Source organism: Lichenostomus cassidix, chromosome 21 (genome assembly GCF_008360975.1).
Source record: "Lichenostomus cassidix isolate B80296 chromosome 21, HeHo_3.0, whole genome shotgun sequence".
Lineage (NCBI taxonomy): Eukaryota > Metazoa > Chordata > Aves > Passeriformes > Meliphagidae > Lichenostomus > Lichenostomus cassidix.
In genome coordinates this window covers 2316708-2337781 of record NC_139501.1, presented here as the reverse complement: position 1 = coordinate 2337781, position 21074 = coordinate 2316708, and the positions used below count along the sequence as shown (strand labels likewise).

At 41.2% G+C, this 21074-nt stretch overlaps 1 protein-coding gene across 6 annotated transcripts in view; it reads left to right on the top strand.

Moving 5' to 3' along the window:
* Positions 1-21074, top strand: part of CFAP74 (cilia and flagella associated protein 74) — a 65245-nt gene that overhangs the window by 31273 nt on the left and 12898 nt on the right. For 5 of the 6 annotated variants that reach the window (XR_014856140.1, XM_085080004.1, XM_085080002.1 and 2 more), the window contains 19 exons: positions 148-294; positions 498-596; positions 2034-2138; positions 3248-3421; positions 3990-4100; positions 5278-5380; positions 6120-6277; positions 6796-7006; positions 7336-7515; positions 8167-8337; positions 8837-8955; positions 11655-11721; positions 12129-12218; positions 12338-12511; positions 13255-13414; positions 14371-14483; positions 14956-15078; positions 16073-16194; positions 18732-18860. Coding sequence is in view for 5 of the 6 variants with exons in the window: in XM_085080004.1 (XP_084936130.1) it covers positions 148-294; positions 498-596; positions 2034-2138; positions 3248-3421; positions 3990-4100; positions 5278-5380; positions 6120-6277; positions 6796-7006; positions 7336-7515; positions 8167-8337; positions 8837-8955; positions 11655-11721; positions 12129-12218; positions 12338-12511; positions 13255-13414; positions 14371-14483; positions 14956-15078; positions 16073-16194; positions 18732-18860 (2556 nt within the window). In the remaining variant the exon portion in view is untranslated. The other variant, XM_085080006.1, reaches the window with a different exon arrangement.

Here is a 21074-nt window from a genome sequence, read left to right as displayed (position 1 = left end):
CATGTTTTTCCTTATTTATAATGGGTTTATTTGTAACAATTCTGCTAGAATACAACAGAAAGCAAGGATGTAAGGACGTCATACAAACTTCACATAACTCCAATTTCTCATTATGTTTCTTTGTTGATTGCATGTTCCAATTCAAAGGCAAAGCTCAGAACACGATTTGGGCAACATTAGTAACACTCAGCCTCTGAAGTCTGCAGACAGAGTTCGCATATCAGCCTCACAGAGGAACATCCAAGTGCTTGGTGACATAATCAGGGAAAAGGAACTGGTGGTCCAAAAAACCAGGTTAGTGTTTGAGAAAACATAACCCATCAGCACAGATCACCAACAAATACTGAGATACTATATCAGTCATAAATGTTAGTTTATAGAATGATAAACTATATCTGACAGGAATCCTGGCTTTGAATCTTGTCCCCAAAAAGAAGAGTTTCATCGGGGAGAGAAAGGAGCCTACAAAATCTAAATGATGTGTTTGTTTCTTGCAGTGACACGCTGAGTGCCTGTCGACTGCGGAGCAAGATGCTGGCAAAGCAGCTGGATCATGTAGACATGGAAATAGAGAGAGAGGAGGAGGCTGGCAATGTGTAGGTAGAGAGTATTTCTGGATACCACAGATTACAGGCATCCACTATGTTCATCTGTGTGTAATTAATGAGATCAGAGCAGAAAGAGGTGGAAACTGGGAACGAGTAGGAAAAGAGGGATATATTTTAAAATATAACAACAGGTATTGAATCAGCCTAGCCCACTGCTGTCAGTTATGTCTGTCAGGGTCTCAGTCTTCTATTCAGTCTGGTGAATCAAGGTGCTGTGGCACTGCTGGAGGTCATGGCTTTGCTTCTGGTGATTACTTAGTTAGGATTTATAAATATGTACATATATATTTATATATATACACATACATGCGCCATTTCTTTCTTGTGTTGTTCTGGAATGCAGGGATGCCTTTCAGGAGTAGCTCTGCATACAGGAGCTGCTCTGAAACACTTGTGCTATCAAGTGGGAGGCAATTTACTGTACTCTTCACATTTGGTTTAAATAGAAAGCAGTGGGTGGCTTGTGTACCAGGAGCCAGAGGCTTGTGAACAAACTTCGCAGCTGCATTTCTAACCTGTGTTAATCTCCAGGTTAGAGCAGCGATGAATGAGAGAAAGGAAGGCAGGTTAGCTGCCAGAATGGGAGAGCTGCTTGAACAAAACTGATGAGTTGATGCAAATGAGCCTCCTGAGGTGGTGCAAGTGGGATCTCAGAGACAGGAACAAAACCCAGCAAAGAGAGAAAGGCAGTGTAATGTTTATCCTTATGATGGGTCACATTGAGAGGTCTGGATAGGTAAAAAATAGCAATTCTCCCAATCTCTTACACTTTGCAAGTGACTAGTGGAATGAGAAGACTTGATAGATTTCTGGCTTATGAAGTTCAAAGGCGTTGTGTTTTAGCAGTAATACAAATCCTGGCTGCCATTAGCAATACCAGTGCCAGTACAGAAATGCTGAATTTAGAGGAATAACTGCAGGTTGAAGATCCTATTTTCGTTCAGAGGATGGGAATTTATGTTGAGTATAGTCAGGCCCCTGTCTGTGGATCCTGTAGTACACTGTCTGCTAGTTTTCCTGGGGAGAGAAGGAAAATAACTGTGTGGGAATACTGCAATTGTAGGCAAAGTGTATGGAATATCGTAGTACCATTTTAAAAGCAAAATCAACCTAGGTTCTCTAGGTTCACCTACGCTTATCTTCATGAATATTACTACTTTTATCAGTTTGAGAAATGAATAGTTGCATTTAGCTACTGGTCAGCATTTTTAAAATTCTCATCTGTTCATATCAACCAGTGCGTAAAAGTTTAAAGAAAGCTCTGCCTCAAGAATGGACACTTAGAAGGTTAAACAAGAGGCTGCATAAATTTCTGGGATCCTAATGAATAAATCTCAGCCTCAGAGCCATGCTTTATTCTTGCTGACCTTGCAAGGTGGGTAGTGTTCAAATTTCTTTCTGATTGTTTCTTTCTAACATTTCCAGCGCAGCCGTGTCCCGCCTGCAGGCCGTGAGCAACCGATTGTGCACTGAACTGGAGAGGGAGAAGGAGCTGGAGCTGAGAATTGCTTTGACACTAAAACAAAACTTGTAAGTGAGGGAATGGAAAAGGTGTGAACAAAATCAATCTTTATTGCGTTCTTCATATGCTGTTGGATGGATTCAAAAGTTAATCAATACAGAAATTGCTTGTAAATACCGAACGATGTTATTTGAGAGCAACTTCTAGCCTGCATCATTCATTCCTTACAAAACTGGGTGCTGTGGCACAGTCCCCAAGTTAGTTTTGCATATGTAAATAAAGTTTTGATTTTATTGTGAGAGGTGCATAAATTGTGGATCTAAACAGGTCTCATTTGAAATGGAAAATAAGCTAGACTAAAGTAAATCTGTCTGTGGATGGGCATAAATACTTGTAATTTATGCCTCTTAGTGTTTTTAGAGGGCATAAAGGAAAGGATAGAAAATGAGCATGATGGAGACATTGTAGCAGTAATGTGTATTTTTATGCCAAGCTAATATTGCTGCTTGTAATTGATTGTTCACACATAATAAATTACCTTTTTCTGTTAGACGGAGTAAAACTGTGTTTTGCAGAAGGCAACAGGTGAGTGTGTTTGTGTTTTGGTACCTCAGGTACATCAAAGGAGGAACACAGGCACGAGCTTCTAGCTGTGATTAGCCAAGTGGTTAGCCAGGATACAGTGTGTTCTGCTGCAGTGTTGTGTAATAGCTTGAAAATGCTTGACTTGTTTATTGTGTGATTAGCAATACACAGAACAGATTAATGTACTCATCCCTACCATAGCTGGTTCCTTCAGCAAAGCACCGAAGAATAAAAGCTATGGCCTGTCCCTGAAGTTATTTACTGTTGGAGAAAAAGCTATTTTTATACTTTTTATTGTTTTTCATATTTTTTCTGTGTGAATGGGAGAAACAGAACCTTGGGGTTTATTTTTTACCTTTTTTTTTGAGCAATATTCTTGATGTCTTTAAAAGGGATATGCTATTCCGTATGAGCCTTACTCTGGAACATCTGTGTCAGTAAAAGGGTTTGATTCAAAATATGTTCTAAAATAATAAAAGAAAACATGGTTACATGTTTATTTTCCCCATACAGCCTTCCCTACTCAATCTATCATCTTAAAGTGAAAGAATATCAGTATTCCAGTCAAAACAACTCACACTTTGTTTTAAAGGGTTGAGATGTGGCAGGTAGAAACTGAGAAGAAAAAATGTGAAAACCTCCATGAACAATTTCGAAAAGATGAGGAGGAGCTACAGATGCAATACCAGGAGGAAAGAGAAGTGAGGATTAGGAAGGAAAAAAAAGCAGCCCTGCAAGCAGAAAGAAGGCGTCGGACTCGAGAGAAGTAAGAGCCTCTAAGGCAGAGCCTGCTGCCTTTCCTGGTTCATTTTAAGCCAATTCACTACTGCAGGTGCTGAGATTAGCTAGTCCAAATACTGGTGCTACTGTGTGTCTTAGCTGGGTGTATCTCAGGAATATTTGATGAGGGAATGGAATTAAAATAAGAATTAGCCATGGCCTTGCAGTTATGCAGGTAAAGATTTTTGATCTATGAGAATAAACTTGTTAATGAAAAAAACTATGAATGCAGGATTTTTTGTTATAGGAAATGGGGTTTATTGGGTCAGACTAACTGCATGTGTCTGCAGTGCTGTTGGCCTTTAGGACCTTCTGGACTTCTGGTCAAGTGCACTGAGATGTCCAAGAGCAAAAGCAGATACCAGTGTGTCAAAAAACTTTGATAAACTTTTGCAAAGTTTATCAATAAGTCTGTAAAATGGGGGATGGGGGGCAGACTAATGTCCTCATTTCAGCACATTAATAAACTCCCCAACCCTACCCTTAGGTGTCATTGTGTTGGAATCTAGTTTTCTCAGTCCTGCTGCAACTGTTGGTTTGTTTGTGTTTTGTAGAAAGGAGGAGGAAACCCGGAAAGAACGTGAAGAAAGGAATAAAAAAATCCTGGAGGATGCCAAAAAGAACCATGAGAAAGCAGTCAGCTTCCTGAGGCAAAGCATGGCAAGGTGGGGCTTTACTCCCTTCCAGTTGTACATTCTCTGCTGGGCAATGCCTTATCCTCTAGTCTTTCAAAAATTATTTTTCTGCAAGGTATGTCTTCTGTTGCGTCTGGAAATCTTAAGCCAGGTGCAGTGAAACATTGAGATCTTACAGGCACAAAAGGACATGGAAAGAAGAAAATCCACTCACTGTCCTAGCATGGTCTCCAAATTCCCTGGAGCTGAAGGGATGGCCTTTGTCATGAGGACTCTGACCACTTGGAGGCATTAATACTGATTTGGAGCATTTTATATGTGTGTGTGTCAAAATCCTGGTTTGAAACCTGCCCTGTGCCATTCTGTGTCCTCAGAAATGTGGTAAAAAAGCCTTTTGCTGTCAGCTCAGTGGGTTGATGGGCTCTTTCTTTGTGCTCCTGCTCTGGTTGATTTTAAATTAAATGTTCTTTCATAGGTTTATGTTTATGTTATTACTCTGGTTTTAAATTATTTTGCTACTGAAGAAACTGAACATTTGTTACGTATTTTTACAGATATACAAATATATCCTAATGTATAAATATTAGGAGTTAATTGTGAAATGATGGAAATAATTGTGCTGTTTCTGTGCTGGTTTATTTTTATTAGATGGTATGTGCAAACTGATCATAATTAAGTAAAACAAAAACAATTTTTCATGACAGATGTATCAAACATACCAATCTCAATTTTTTTCCTAGTTTCCCATTATATTAGCTGGAATATTCTCAGGTTTGATTCCAGCCCACATATTTCCAACTTGCAGAGTTTTTAGGGTTTATTTTTAGTGTGGGTACATGTGCTTGGCTTGAAAAATTTGCTACATAATGTTTAGATATTGGCTATATGAGCAACACCTGAATTCTTACTTTATTTTAGCAGCCAGTCATATGTCATAACATGAAACACATTCCTCATATCCAAAATTTTTAAAAATTAAAGTTGTTGAGCAAAATATTTGAAAACCTGTTGGCACTTGGAGCTCGAGTGGTGCTGTGTTTGCAAGAGCCACCAACTGTTCCCCTGTGCCCACAGCCAGTGCCCCACCAACCAGGGGTTTGCAGCACCAGTGCTTGGGGACTTTGGCAATCACTCCTTGTCAGCTTAAACATTCTGATACCAAGAGCTTTCCAGGATGAGAGCCTGAAAGATTTTACTTTGCTTACAGAATCCGTGAAAAAAATGCAAAGGAAGAAGTGAAAGCTCAGGAGCATATGGAGAGAAGGATACAAGCTGTGCTTTCCCTGAAAACCAGCATCACTTCCAACAGGGTACTGCTGCTGGGCTGGGATGGGAATGAAGTCACTGACTTGTGAGACTGCTGAGTTCTGATGCAAGTCATTCCAGTTTTCCTTGCAGAGCTGTGGGATGATTTTTTGATCAGGTCACTGACCAAACCCCTTGAAACTGAGGACAGTTTAACTGGGGAGGGATGGTGTGAGATCTGTGTGGGCAGCTTTTGACACTTCTGCTGATGCAGTTTGTTCTGTCAACAGTCTAGTTGTTCTGGGAGGGGGACTCTCTGGGAAATAATGCATACTAAAATAAGTTCTCTGGAGGTTCAGCCAGAAGGATTTCCAGTTATTTGGATACCAATGTAGAAATATTCCACACGGAGAAAACATATGGAAGGAAAACATTAAGGATTTAAATAGTATAAATTAGGAATTTCTGAGCTATGCTGCTTTGCTATTCTATTTATGCTCTGTAGAATCTGAGGGAATGATCTTAATTTAATCCTGATTTGTTTAGAACTGTTATATTTTCACATTCTTTCATTGAGCAGCATTCCAGGGCAGGCTGAAAGGGTAGAGAAGTAGCCTGGACCTAGTCATAGCTTTCTGCATCTCAGCACCCCAAGATTACAGAGAATATTAAAAACAATACCTTCTGCTTCAGAGACATCCACCACAAATGTGTGCTTGGATAAGGAGACCAACATTGAATTCTCTCTTTTATGTTCTTTAATATGTGAATCAGATATGTAACTGATTTGTGTGGCATTCATAGGAAAGGCTCCAAACTCTCCAGATTTTGAACAAAGCAAAGGCCTTGGAGGAAAAGAAGGAGGAGATGAAAATGAGGGAAGCCATCCTAGCAGAAGGAGGCAATGTTATCAGGGAAATTTTCCTCCATAAACGACAGCAAGAGCATGAAAAAAAGAAAAAGTAAGTATCATATCCACATCAAACTCTCCCTGCTCCCTGCTGCTCATGCAGGAATGTGTTGGAGCTCAGATCCTGAAGGCAGAAGATCTCTGCTGGTGCCTGGAGGGAGTGAAGTCCCTGTCCCCCTCAGGGTGTGACACTTGTACAGCCTGTGACACTTGTACAGCCTGTTCTTGGTGCCCTGAACGGCTGGCCTAGGGCTGCTCAGAGCACCAGAGCTCTGTGGGTGTTCATGATCAGTGACCCTAAACTGGAAACCTGAAGTAACTATCCTTCAGCTCTCCTGAACACTGTGAAAGTCTGTATCAGCCTTCTAAAACACTGTAACTGAGTATATTTAGTCTGCAAAAATGTATAAACAGCCTCTGAATCACTTGGTGTCTTGGCACAAATTACCACTGAACCCAACTTAAAGACTTGCTATTTAGCCTAAAGGCTCCAAGGGAACTGGGTTGTAGTTAATATTATAGGTAAACAATCATGGTTGGGTTAATATTTCTTACGACTTTGGATTACAGAGCTTTTAGAGAACTGCAGAAATCAAGAAAAATGGAGATTGTGTCTCGAATTTTGCAAGAAAAAGCTTCTGTTCGCAAGCAGAAAAAAAGTCAATCCCCTACTAAGGCAATTAAGGCTCGTGGTAAACTTGAGGGTCCTTTACTGCAGAGAAGGGAAGCCTGGCAATATAGTGAGGAGACCTGCAAACATGCAGATGGAGAAATATCACAGGTAATCAAAGGCCTAAGAATTAACTGTCTTTAGATTGTTTTGTTTTGTTTTATTAAAGGTGCAGGTCATTAAATTCTTCACCAGTGAGTGGAGATTAATTTCCCCATCAGATCTCTCAATGTCTGTTAGTTTCCTTTTTCTTGAAGAAAATACAGTAACTTTTAATGTTTTGAGAGAGGATTCAACCCAAGTTGTTATCTTTGGCCTCTGAGCTTTAAAACCTGCCTTTTTTGAATTAAAAGGTGTCCTCAGAAACTGATAACTGTTGAAGTAACCATTCTCTAGTAGTTTCTAACTGTATCTTCAAAACTTGTGTTCTCTCCCCAAAGTCTCAACGCCCTCCATCAGTTTGTTCCTTGGCTGGTGAGAAAATTGCTCCTCAAAGAGAGAGTTCTGAGAATATACCCCGAGATGTGCTCTGGGAAAGTGGTGATGAGGAGACAGACAGGGACAAGACCCTCCTAGTACCAGAGTTCCCAGGACTTTGGAATCGGAAATATGACTTGCAGGTAGATGTTGTGATATCTCTTGTTAGAAAAAGGAAAGAATCTTGCTTGAAACCAGTAATAGTGTATTTTGCAGTTAAAATGCAGCCTTTATGTTATTACATAGATGCAGAAATTCAGATGTGAGAATATCATCACTCATTGCTGTTTGACATTCTTCTGGAGGAGTTTGTTCTCTCAAAGAGAAAACAATACTTCAGGTTTAGTTCAGAGCTCTGTGAAGACATAAATCACATTATGTTTAATTGTTTGAATTTAAAAAAACTTCAGAATCAATCAAAAAGAAATCATGTCACTACATATTCCTTTACTTACAAGGAGAAGCACTGGACCATGACTGAAACATTCCAGTGAAGTCAGCTGATTTTTTTTTCTCAATGTTTAATAAGTTGAGGGGAAAAAAACCCTTAGATTGCAGAAAAGCTAATCCTGCCATGAAAAACATGATGTCATAGTGATGCAAAACTACAGCACAGACAGCTGAGAATCCATTAAACTCTTCATGTTGAGGCTGAGAGGGTGAATTTGACCGGGAGAGAGCCAGACAAAGGCCGGGCAGGTGCTGGAAGATTCCTTTTCCAGGCTTTTCCACTGGAGCTACAGATTCTGTGATCACACACAGCTTTGGTGGCTTTTCTGAATGTTCCTTATTAGGTACCCAAAGAAGAAGATCCAACACAGCTGGCTATAAGGGCAATGAGGAAAGAAATGGCTGAGAAAAGAATGGAGGAACTCCAAGCTGGTATTTTTCACAAGCAAACAGTGCCTGGTCGGGAAACTAAGAGCTGTGCTTTCCACAGCAAACCCAGCTGCATTCATTTCAAGGTCAGTGGCCTTTCTGGATGGAATTGGAGAGATGTATCTGCTATAGGTATATCCCAAAGCCTTGATCAAAATTCACTTGCAGCCTTTAATAGGTCTGTAGTGAAATTTGAAGCAGCTCTTGCCTTTTTCTCTGGTAAACTCTCAATTAAGTGATAGATTATATAAAGTTAGTTTTACTATCAAAATTATAAAAGACTTCCTTTACCTAGAAGAGTTTAAATACTGTCAGAAAGGTGAGCAGAGGATGAAATCTCTTGTTGGGCTCTGTTCTGTGTTTTGTAAAGGGCAGCATGACTGGTACTTGTATATTGCTTATAAATACATTATTACATATTGACATATTTACATAAATTACATATTTTCATTATTGTAAAATAATGTCCTAAAAGAAGTGGTGATTCCCATGCAGATAAGACTTCAGATAATTAACAAAACTGTTAATAACTCTATTAGACCATGAATGTCTCTGACCTTCACCTGGTGTGTTTGGCTTTCCAAGGATTTTGATGTTGGGCAACTCTACAAAAAGAAGATAATTTTGACAAATGCATCCTACAGTGTTAATTACTGCAGGCTGGTGGGAATCAGTGAATGGCTCAAGGACTTCATCAGTGTTCAGTAAGTGAAATAATTCTAGAATTGTTTTACCTTTTCACCACAACAAGAGCTGGAACCCAATTCTGCAGCAGTTGAAACTCCTGCTTGTCATGGGTTAACCCTGCAGGCAGAAAAACTCCACAGAGCAGCTCCTCAATCCCCCTCAGTGGGATGGGGCAGAGAACTGGAGGGAATAAAATAAAACTTGTGGGTTGAGATAAACACAGTTTAATTGGACAGAAAAGGAAGGGAAGAAAGCTGATGGAATGAAGGAAATCAATCTCAGAGCAGTGAGCACTTAGATTACAATCCTGTGGTCTGTCCCATCAATCTACTCCTGTAATCCTGCTGACAGGTTATGTAATGAAACAGTGTGTCTAATTGAGAGATTGCAAATTAATCTCAGTTTAATTATATTGATAATTTTATCTCACTCTTTATAAATAAACGAAAGGAGGTATCCACAAAAAAGGAGGTATCCACAAAATGTTTCTTTTTAAGAATTCAGACACCAGCTTTCTCTGGAGCTGGTCTGAGCCTTTAAAAATACAAAATACTACTTTTCACAACTTGCCCTTATCTAAAAACTGAAGCCAGGAAAAGAATATATTTACTCAGAATTCTGTGGTAGCAGCAAAAAAGTTATTTTAGTCCAGCCTAGAAGTGAAAAAATGCTACAGCTCCAATATGTAAGTGAGGCTTATGGAAAAATAGGAGAGACAGAAGTGAATTCCTGTGGCTTACAGAGAAAGTTCAGGTTTCAACCCCTATGGCTGACCTGGACAAGCCATTTGTGGGACAGTTTAATGCCACCCCAGTAAATAAATAAGTTGTTTCACCACCAGGAGTGATTTCCTGCTCCAGAGCTCCTTTCCCAGCTCACTGCCCACTGCAGCTAAAATGCTAAATTTATAAATGTAAAGGGATAAACTGCACGTGGAATTGCTGGCTCGTCTGATAAGGACAGGATGGCCAAGGTGAAGCCATTCCTTGCCCACTTTGTCCCTACAAGACTCCCCTGGAATGTGAACTGGAGTTCTCGACTGAACAACATCCCTGGAGAGCAGAAAAGTCTGAATCCAGCTGCTGTGGGTGGGTTGGGAAAGGTGTGGAGCACTTCATTTCCAGGCTGAAGGAGAAGGATAATTGACCAGGACACAGCAGAGCTCTTCAGCTCTTCAACCTCACTGTGTGGCTCGTGGGTTGTTTGAAATCACGTGTGTGGATTTAATTTTGACCCACTTACACGTGTTTAATTTCTGTGACAAAGCCTGAAGCTACTAATCCGACAAAATGAGGGTTTCCTGCTCTCAAAGATTGATTTTTTTTCCCCTCTCATTTAGTATGTTGGACAATTGCATGTGGTAAATCAGCACCTCTGGTTTATGACCAAAAATTAAACAATGCTTTTTGAAAGGCCTAAGTCTTTCCTTGCTATAATTGCCTTTCCAAGTAGTCTTCAAATACAAATGAAACATCAAGTGTTGTGAATGCTTTTTCAATGTCTGATGAATTAATTAACTTATTAAAAATAAATGGGTGACCCATACATTTGCCAGCTGGATAGCTAGCAAAAATAATCTAAGATTTTATTCTCCAGGATGTCTACACTGTCATGGTGTCACTGGCCTCGAAATCAGTGCACAGGTATTTACAGACATTTACAGATATAGCACTTGAGAGCTGTTGTCAGTGACAGGCACTACATTTGCTGATAAAAAGCTTTATTCTAGTGGTTAAAATGAGCATTATTACACCCCATGCAATCAGAGCCTCTTCTTAGCAGAGTGGTCCTGTGTGGGTTTGTGTGTTTGGCGGTTTGTGCTCGAAATCAGAACTATTTTATCAAGGTAATATTTTAAATAAAGAACCATTCCTCAACTCTTTCTCAGGAGAAACTGCCAGGGATCTGTTCAGAAGGTCAGGATACAGCTGCTTATTCCCTATCCACATTTTAAGATCCTGAATTCTGAAGAGTGTTCCCATTTTTTTAATATTTCATCTTGTTTTGGCTTGATTTTAATTTTGTTTTGCTAAAACTCGGAAGGGCAAGTGTTTTCTGTGTCTCACTTGGCTTAGGGGCTCCCATGGCTGACAACACTTCCTTATCTCCTCTGGCTCCTCTGCCAGGCAGAGCAGAGCTCCAGGAGTGCCTCAATAATTTCATTTACAGTGCAGCTGTGAGATGTCTCCTGATGGGCATTTTCCTTGCCTCACACAGACCATGAAATGAGTGGCAGATTCTATTGAAGATAATTTTGATACAGCTGGCAGCAAGCAGCACATTCTCTAATCACTTGCAGCTCCCTCCTTGGGTTTTTCCTCTTCATTTTGTGTTTGGACAGGGGAGATGTTACAGAGCAACATATAAATGGATTATGGGAGAAGTTGCTTCCTAATTGTCTGACTGGGCAGCTCAACCTGTTCTTGCTGATTTTGAGCCTCAGTTTCACCTCCTTGGCTGCAGTCCCTGTCCTGCTTTTTAAAAGCACTTCAAGTCTTTCTGAATAAAACCTTAATGACAAACCAGCCTTTGTTGTTTCCCAGTTGCAGCAGGGTTCTGTAGCCTTTCATTAATCTGTCACTCATTCTGACTTTTCCGATAATTAGTCCAAGTGAGGGGAAGAAAATTTAAAAATTTCTGCCATTGTTACCAGAGTAGAAGCTTGGTGTTCCCTCAACAACTTTAATTTGGAGTTTTATGTTCATTATCTCCATAGTTTTGACCCACCTGGAAAAATATCTTCTGGCATGTCCTGTGAATTCGTGGTAACATTTAAGCCAATGGTAAGTGCACAGTGAGGAGAATCCTAGTATAGTCCAGTAGTCTGATTAAAAACATCATTAACTGAATTTCTTAACTGTTAACAAGGAAACAAACTACATTTTTAGAGAAGCTGCTGTTGTACATGGACAGCTGTGGGCATGTTCAAGCTCTGATAAATTGTACAAAGGCACATTCTGAGGGCATGTTTGAAAAAATGCCTCCAAATCAGAGCAGGTTTCCAAATATTTTTAATATTGCTTAGCTAAAATTAACCAGGCTGTCACAAAGACTGTTTTAAAGTGGAAACATAGAATAAGTAAAGATACATTTTAATGTGGTACTCAAAGAATGAGTGACAATTTTCATCAGACTACATAGGCTAAATCTTCTGAAATTACTTAGGGTTTTTTTCTGTTTTGTTTTCTAGATAAATGAAGGGCTGGAAGGAGAAGTCATGTTTATGGCCCAGACAGGTCCTTTTTCTGTTCCACTGAAATGTACAGCCAAGGCCTGCATTGTAAGGGACTCCCTTTAAGCACGTGGATAATACAATTATTATCATAAGAGGCGGATGCTCCTTTAATTGACATTAGTGCTATGTAGGACAGTGGTAATTAATGGTTTATCTTCTCACAGCTGGCTCTGGATAAAGAGCTCATTGACTTTGGCAGCCTTGTGGTGGGAGAGACAATTTCACGGACCATCAGCCTGACAAACAGCGGGGCTTTGGGAACGAGATTCAAAGTTCAGACGTCAGCAGGTGACACAAGTGCCCACAGAGCAACAGTAAAAGCTGCTCCTGCAAGAGTGGTGGGTTCAAAAGCACTTCCCTGAAGGGATAGAAAAGTTCTGCTTTGCCAAGTGTGCTGGAGTTGTACAGAGTTACAGAGCAGCTCAGGTCAAAAAGGACTTGGGAAGATCATTGGTCCAACCTTTAGTACATTTGGGTTGGTATCAATATAATCTGTTAGACCCAAATATTAGAAGATGAAATTAAAAACAATTATTTTGCAAGGAGTGGGGAAACCAACCATGCTAATTTTTTAAGTACTTTAGTAATTTATGTCATGATTCCTATTTTCTGCACATTTATGACAATTAGGAAAAAATAGTTAAAAGAAGACATTCTGAGAGAGTCATTAAAAATCTCAACTCCTGGAAGCCAGAAACATGTGAACTGGTGCAAAACTAGCAATAAAGTGAGGGGTGTGATAAAGAGAGGGATGGTTTTAGCACACTTAGTTTCAACATAGAACTGCCTGGGTTTCCACTGGAAAAATGTTAATTCTCTTAATTGTAAAATAACAGGCACTACACTGCATTGCTGCTGTTACATTACTGACCTGTTTGGGGCAGCCAGCAAAAATTAAATCTGCTTGATAAAGGTCTTGTAGAAAGACCAGCACATTTCTCCATTTATAATATGGAACTGTTGCAAGAAAACACAACTCTGAGCTGCATAAAACTTTTGCTGGGTAAAACTGGAGCTGGTGAGTTGGTGCAAGGCAGAGGAACAGCCATGAGAGAAAATCCTTCTCTGTGTTTCCTAACAGATCACTCAACATCCCAGTGTTGAGTCCTGTGACCCTGAGGAGGAGAACACCTCGAGTCCTGTGGCAGCTGGGGATCAAAACGAGGACCAGATTTGTGCTGAGCCCACTGAGGAGGTGACACCCTGTGCAGCCCAGGAGCTCGAGAGCAGCAGTGCCACAGGTGAGGTGGTGGTTTGGAACACAGATCCTGCATTTCCCCAGACCCTGCACTTCCCCAGGCCAAGCTTTATCCATCTCTAGTCTCCTGTAACAAACTGAGCAATTCAGTTGGCAAAGTTACTCAGTAAATTAAGTAGTTCATCACTCTGCTAGTAATGTTATGTATCTTTGTATGCTGCCTCACAGAAAATGACTAAAAATAATGTCCTGACACCATTATATCAAAAGCAGCAGAGAACCTCAGTGCTCATTAGTGATCAACAATTCAGTCTCAGAAGAACACAGAACCCAACCAGCTTCAGAAATTGCAAAATTGTTAACATCATCCTTGTCTCAGCAACTGAATCCCCACTTCTCAGAATAGCAATCCACATGACAGGTTTATTTTTAAAGGCTGTAATTCTAGGAACAAGGAAGCAGAAAGATGAACCTCCTCAGACATTTTCCATCTCATTCCTAATGTTTACTATGTGCTTAATAAAATCCAGTCTTGTAGAAGAAAGACTTTCTTATCTATGTTCTTTAACATTTCTTCCCAATATTGATCATTCCAGCTTCAGGAAGCTGAAAGTTCCATGAAAAGGTTGTGGGTGGTTTTTGCAGGTCCTTCTGGCTGCAGTCCTTTATCCCACTGAAATTGCTCTTGAAGCCCATCCGGTTTCCTGCTGAGTCTGCATTTTTGATGTACCAATCTCCAATACAGACTTTATCCCACTGAACCTTTAAGTTGTCACTCAGCAGTGGAAGGCTCAGGTGCCTCAGGTAGAATTCCAGACAAGACTAAAGCTGGATGGCCAAACAGAAATTTCCTTCCAGATATTCCAATTTTCCCATCACTGCTGTACATGCTTGGATTTGCAATATTGACCCAAATCAGTGTACTTTCGCTTTGTTGGATATTTTTTTGCTTGACACATTCAGCATTTGGTTATGTTTTATGTTTGTTTTTTTCCCCAGAACAACTTGATCAAGGAGAATTAAATACCATATCAGATCTGGACACAGGCAGTACACATGATTTAGTGGAACTTTCTCCTGAAGAAATACCAACTGAAATTATGCTTGGAAAGGTAATGAATGTCCTGAGATGCAGACAAGATTTCAGTAGTCTAAGCCTACATCAAATCAATTGCTCTGGTGAGAAATGCCTAAGTACATGGTCACTCAAAGCCTGGACATCACTGGATCAGTTAATTCTGAAAATGAAACCACAGGACACCTTTCCCCTTTGTTTTGATCTACATAGACATATTTAAGCTGAAAGATTCTGTGTACATTCACATTTCCCATAATTTAACTCTTTTTTTCTGCTGTGTGATTCTGTGATTAAACAAAGTCTGGTGACAACATACAAGGAAGGGCAGGAAGAATGTCTGGGAAATGTCAGACTTGAGCCATATTAATGTTCTGATAGTGATTTTTCCTGTGCATAGTACATTCCATTTAGTTACAAACCAGGTGTAGTAGAGTGTGTGTATAGTGTAAGTATGTACAGCCTCTTTGTTTCAATACCATTTCTAGAGTTTCACTGTTGTTGTCCAGGTGACTGAGGGTGAGATTGGACCCTTCAGCTCAGTGAAAATCCCAGTCCTGTTTGTCCCAGCTGTCCCTGGGGACGTGAGGGCAGAGTTTGTGATCGTGTTTGACAACCCAGACTGCAAACCAGTGAGTGACCTCCTTCAAAACATGTAAAATAGTTTAAAATCTTCTGCTTTATGCTTTTCTTAAGAATTATGTATTTGGTAGCTTGATGGGAGGTAACTTTCTAAATCATGGCTCTTATTTCTGATGCAGGATGCTTATAAAACCTGCTCATTCTCTTAATTTCTATGCAAATAATCCTAATAACTGTCATTTTATCAAACATCATATTGGAAAACATCTCATGAACTCAAAACATAAGTGGAAGTATTCTCCCTTATTCCCAACCCACATAGTTTATTTTCTTTCTGATCTATCAGAATTGGAATTATTTAGCAGGCAGTAGTTAAGCTGATGTGTGAAAGCTGGAAGAGATGACAACTTTAGTTACCACTTCAGCATATTGTGATTCTAAATTTCATTGGGAGCCAAATTCTGCTTGGAACAGTTCACAGAAGCTTGCCAAAAAATAAAGACAAACTTCCCAGAAGCTCAGTAGCCAGTCTTGGCTCTCTTTTGGGCTGCAGAAGGAGCTGCAGACGCCTGCTGAGGCTCCATGGGCACCTTCTCCTCCAGGATCAGCTCATCCAGGGCTCAGCTCCGTGGGCTCTGGTGCCAGACTGGGGTCACTGCAGGAAGCACAGCCCTGTGCTGCCTTCACTGCATTTCTGTGCTGCCTGAACAAGCTGCAGCCCCAGGGGAGCCTGGATTGAGGCCCATCCACTTCAGCTAAAGGCACTTTAAATACTTCTTTTCAGTATCATGGCCAGATGCTCTTCCTTCATGTTCCCTGTCAAACAATCCAAACCAAAATATAATTGTGTTTTTCTGCTGGGGCACTGAGACCTCTTGGGTTTCCTTTGCAAATGATTTTCTAGTTTTGCCTCATTAAAGAACCTGTTGCAATATGAATAATAAACCCTTTTACTCAGCTGTATTTATAGCAGAAATTCTTGCTGTAAGTCAGTAAGAATCTGAGACTAACAGGACTAATCCCCTCCCATTCCTGCCCTGCCAGCTGAGCTTTAGTGCCATTGGAGTTTCTGTGGATGTGCCCATCTGGGTGACCCAGCCCTGTGTGGATCTCAGGATTTGCCTGTATGAGAGGCTCTACCAGGACTGCATCGAGGTGTGGAGCAGGTGAGCTGCCCTGGGGGTGCCTTTGGGGGACATCCTGAAAGCCCTCAGAGCTCTGGAAACTGGCCTTGGGCATCCTGCTAGCCCAAACTCCCAACAGCAGCCCAAGCTGTGAAGTATCCACACACCTTCCCACTCCTGCCACATTCCCTGTGCTGTTCCTGTTCTTTGGGAGAGATGTGAAACCCCCAGGGAATAGCAAACCTACTGTTTCCTCATGTGGAATTTGCACACTAAACATGAGGGAGATAAATGTGTCCAAAATTAAGTGCACATTGGGTTGATTCAGCCAGGAAATTTTATGTAAGAATATTTTGTTGTTTTTTAGCTATTTTGCATTCAATTCAAGTCCTTTGGGGACTTAGATCTGGAAGCCAATGTCATGCCAGCAGTGCTTTATTGAGAGTCTTTCCAGACCTGGGATTACATGCTGGATAAATCATGTCAGTCCTATTGCATTTACTCTAAAATAGGAAAGGTGCAGCTTTTCCTGACCCATGTAGACCTCAAGCACTGCACTGGAGGGACAGATCCTTGTGGTGACACAGAAAGTGACCAGCCAGTGACTGACAGGGGAAAAATCTCTGGGTGTTCCAGAGTCCAAGTCACTCATGTCTGAGGACTGGTTCTGTTTGCACTGTGTTATAAAGGGAATATTCCAGCTCCTCAGCTTCTGGAGATTTCCTGCCATTAGAAAGTGGTTATGGGAACATTTAATTGTCTTCAGGTGCTGGGTGTCTTCCCTCCACCTAATGCAGTCACTATGGAATTCTTATTGGAACAATTTGCATTTCTTAGAGTCTATTTCAATAGGATTGGGGTGGGTTTGTGGGAGGATGGGGGAGAGATTGGTTCTGTGGAAGGCATCCATTCTAAACCTCTTACCAGAATTACAGACTGCAGAGATTCTTCACAGTTGGAAAGAAATGAGTAAAGCTGTTATCTCAGAAATTCAGCTTACAGATATGACAAGCACAAGTTGTTATGTAAGTGATTTTACTTGGTCTAGATAACCCAGGGATGAAACTTACAAGTATAGAAGCAGAATAACTCTCCTAATAAAACTTAAGAGTTCAAGGGGACCCCAAAGATAGAAGCTGTCAAATTGCTTAGGGCAAAACTTCTTAACTGAGGGAAAAATCCTGCTGATCCTTTGCCAAGTTTCACTAAATTAGGAGCATTTAATATGTAGTAGCCTGTCCTTAGCACCTTGGCAAGTCAAGGCTTTCATTTATCACCCAATTTCCATAATTAGCAAAAATTGCCTCTTACACAGTCAGGTGGGCTGAAATTCAATGTATTTCATGTGCAGGAATATCGTGTGTGAACTTTTTATCCTGCAAAAGTGGATTGATTTCATCATTCTGTTGTGGCCTGAGCAGTTGCTCCCTCCAGTAGCTCCTGGTGCTTCCCTGTGGTGTGTCAGGATCAGGATTCCTCCTGGATCCTGCCTGTATCCCACTGTGTGTGACTTGTAGGCTGTAGTACAAGGGGAAGATGAAGTTTCCAAGTGAGTCAGATACCTCTGGCTCTGGAGTGTCCCAGGAAGTTATGGTGAATTGTAAAATATTGTTAATACTGGTTTTGTTCTGGGTTTTGGTTTGTTTTGTTCTGGTCATGTAGACCCTGGTGATCAGACATCATAAATAAGCAGTATAAAGGGTGAAAAGTGTCTTATCAGAATCACGTTCAATATAAATCATTCTGAAAAGTAATTTCTTTGGCAGGTTATAATCTGCACTGATTTAATGAAGTAGTATATAATTCTCTTAGATTGTCAACAGTCAGAAATCATTGCAGGCTCCCAGCCCCACTTGCTGTAGCTGTTGATTTAGAGGAGACCATCTGGCCTGACAGCTTGGAAACCAGTCCAGGGGAAGGAGAATGACAAGCTGAAATATTTGTAAATTGCTCGGCAATTTTGCACTTAGGCAGAAAATTCCAAAGCAGGGGATGATCCGTGGCTATTGCTGTGCTATGATAGGGCCAGAATTCAGTAGACAGGCAGAGGATTCCTGGCTTCCAGTGTGCCATTCCCAGGGCATATTGATCCCAAGGTTCAGCAGAGGAGCTGGCAGGACCAGCTTAGCCACGCTGTGACTTCCAGCCCTGCAGAGTCTCTGCTGGTAGAGGACAGAGTACATCTGTTTATAGAAGCCACCAGGGTTCAGCCATCCTATTGATCCAGAGAGACCCAATGTGTGTTAGGAGCAAATAATTAGCTGATATTTCACAATAGCTTGGCTTTGATTCCCTCTGACCTGACTTAGCCTGTGCTGAGCATTGACAGCTCTGGTTGGATCAGTTTGTGTTGTTTTCTGTACAGCTGAGTTTGTCACAGAACTTCCAAGTCTTGTTTTCTGTACTTAAAAGAGAACACAACTGTGTGAACTTGCTGAAGCAGTTTTCCATGCCCATCATTTTCAAAGGGAGCTTGGGATTGTTCTGATTACAATGCAGGGGTGGGGGCAGGAGGGCTCAGACTGCAGTGGCACTGAAGTGGCCTCAAAGCCACCCGAGCACGTCTGATGTGTTTGCAGAGCAACAACCACGCTGCGTTTGAAGTTTGAGGTGTGCAGAGAATTGAGCAAGCACATGGAGCTGCTTCCAAAAACAGGCTACATCCAGCCTCAGTCATCCTTCAGTGCACAGCTCAAGTTCCTGCCCAGGTAACCAACATTAATCCAACTCTAATCTTTCAGGATTTCAGACAATGGAAAAGCTCAGCAGGGTTGTTGTTCCCTCCCGCCATCCAGACTGGACCTCACGCTGCTGGTGCAGTGCAGGTCTGGTCTCCCTGTGTCCCCCTGGAAGCTGCCAGATGCTCCAGGAGGAAATGAACTTGGCTGCCAGGGCTGTGAGGCAATGGCCTTCCTGTGGTGACAGCAGCACTGTGACAATCGAGCTCCTGCATTCCCGGTAGGCTGCTCCTGTTCTGTGGGAAGCTATTCTTATCCAGCAGGGAGGTTATTGAGGCAGGTGGCTACTTCATGGATCACTGATTGAATAATTTCTGGACAAGAACTCCTGTGCTTGCTAATTAAGGTGAGAGTGCTTGGGCTTCCTGTCCATATCTCTCCTCCCCAGGTACATTTTTTCTCGAAATGATGAAGGTATCGATCTTGAATTTCACGTGATGTTTTATGTAACATCTCCTGATGCTAAAAGCTTTATCCCAGGAAGTTTTGCTTCTCAATTTTATGGTACATCTACAAATACAAACATAGCTCAGTGATAGCAAACAATTCCAGTTTCTAACAATTTAAATACCAGAGCTCCTGTCGACCACTGTTAATTTTATTTACCTCATCATTGCCATCCTAAAGAATTTAGCAGGACATTTATTTTCAAAAAGTAAATTAAATGACACATGGAATTAATTTTGGTGTACAGCCAAATACTTCAGTGGCTTTGTCTTCGATGCTGCTGCAAACCTGCTGTTTCTTTGATGTGGATTTTTAGTTTCATCGCTGTAAGTGTGTTTGGATTCTCACAGATGTGCTCAGCACCTCTGGATTCTACCCTGAGAGTCTAATCACTGGTGGCAAAATTTTCACCAGGTTAGTATTCAAAGAACTAAAAGTATTTACAGTTCTTGCAGCATCTCAAATCCCATCAGATTACAACAACTGTAACATGATGACATATTTCAGTTCCTCAACTTCAGCTGCTGTAAAGCACTGTTTCCCTCTCTGAGTGGATGGAAACAGAGCTTGGATTTAGAACCTTAATCTTCCTTTAAAAAACAGGGAAGCTTCAGAAAGGAGATTTGATGAGATTAAGGCATTTCTGACACACGAAATAAGTATCTGGCTGTTTGAGGGTACAGATCAGGTTTAAAGACCTAATGCAGGGGGGAAGTGCGTGCAGCACTGAGCTGGGAGCTGAGGGGAAGCACTGAGCCAGTGACACATTTCTGTGAGGGCCTCCTCAGTGATTTGGCATTAGGAGCTCTATTAATAGAGCAGCTGTGTTAAAAGTGACACCAAAGGGAAAAGAAGCCCCCACTCAGCACTGCTAAGGGAGCAGGGAGCTGCCTGAGGGCTGGGAAGTTCTCCCGAGTGTTCTGTGCACACAGACATGCTCAGGCAGCTGCTCCAATACCCAACCTTCTGGGAGCTTGGAGCCAACAGAAATTTCCTCTTTAGTTGAAGGCAGGTTCTCTATCTGCTGCCTTTCAGAATTCCCAAACACCACATCCTGTAGTTCCTCTGCATTTGGAACTAGTCCTGCAGGTACTGGCAGTCTAAATCTGATTTGTCTTTTGTGCTTCTCTGTAATTGTGCCATTTTCAGAGAACTTTCTGAAGGATTCCAGGACCTTTTCCCCAAGGCACAGCAGCTAATTTAGAGTCCATCCCTGTGTCCATACAGTTGCAAGTATTTATCCCCCTCTGGATTATTTTGAAATAGATTAATTTCTTCTGCAATTCAGATGTCCTGTGACAAAGTGAAAGCTGATTTAAGCTCCCTTGTACTTAACCCCAGTTCTGTGTGTCAAGAACTTCCCAACACCTTTGCATATCACCCTTATTACAAAATAACAGCAAGATTTTTGGATCACTATGGTGACTGAGTGGGTGTTACTTTTATTCTTTAACAATGCATTAAAGAGTTGCATGTAATTCCATGAGTAGTAGTAGAACATGAGCACCGTGGAGACCCAAGAACAGGAAGCAACTCACTCTGGTGCTCTGAGATATAAATAGAGCAGCAGAGCTAAAAATGCTCCAGGTTTGTATTGTCTTGAAGCTCTGAAATGGAGCTTGTGACAGCAAGATGCTTCACCTCCAGAAAACCTGCATAGTCCTTATAAAATCTTGATCTGCTCTGCAATCAGGCACTGCTGGGCTCCAGCTTGGTTCACTTTATGTTCATCCTTTG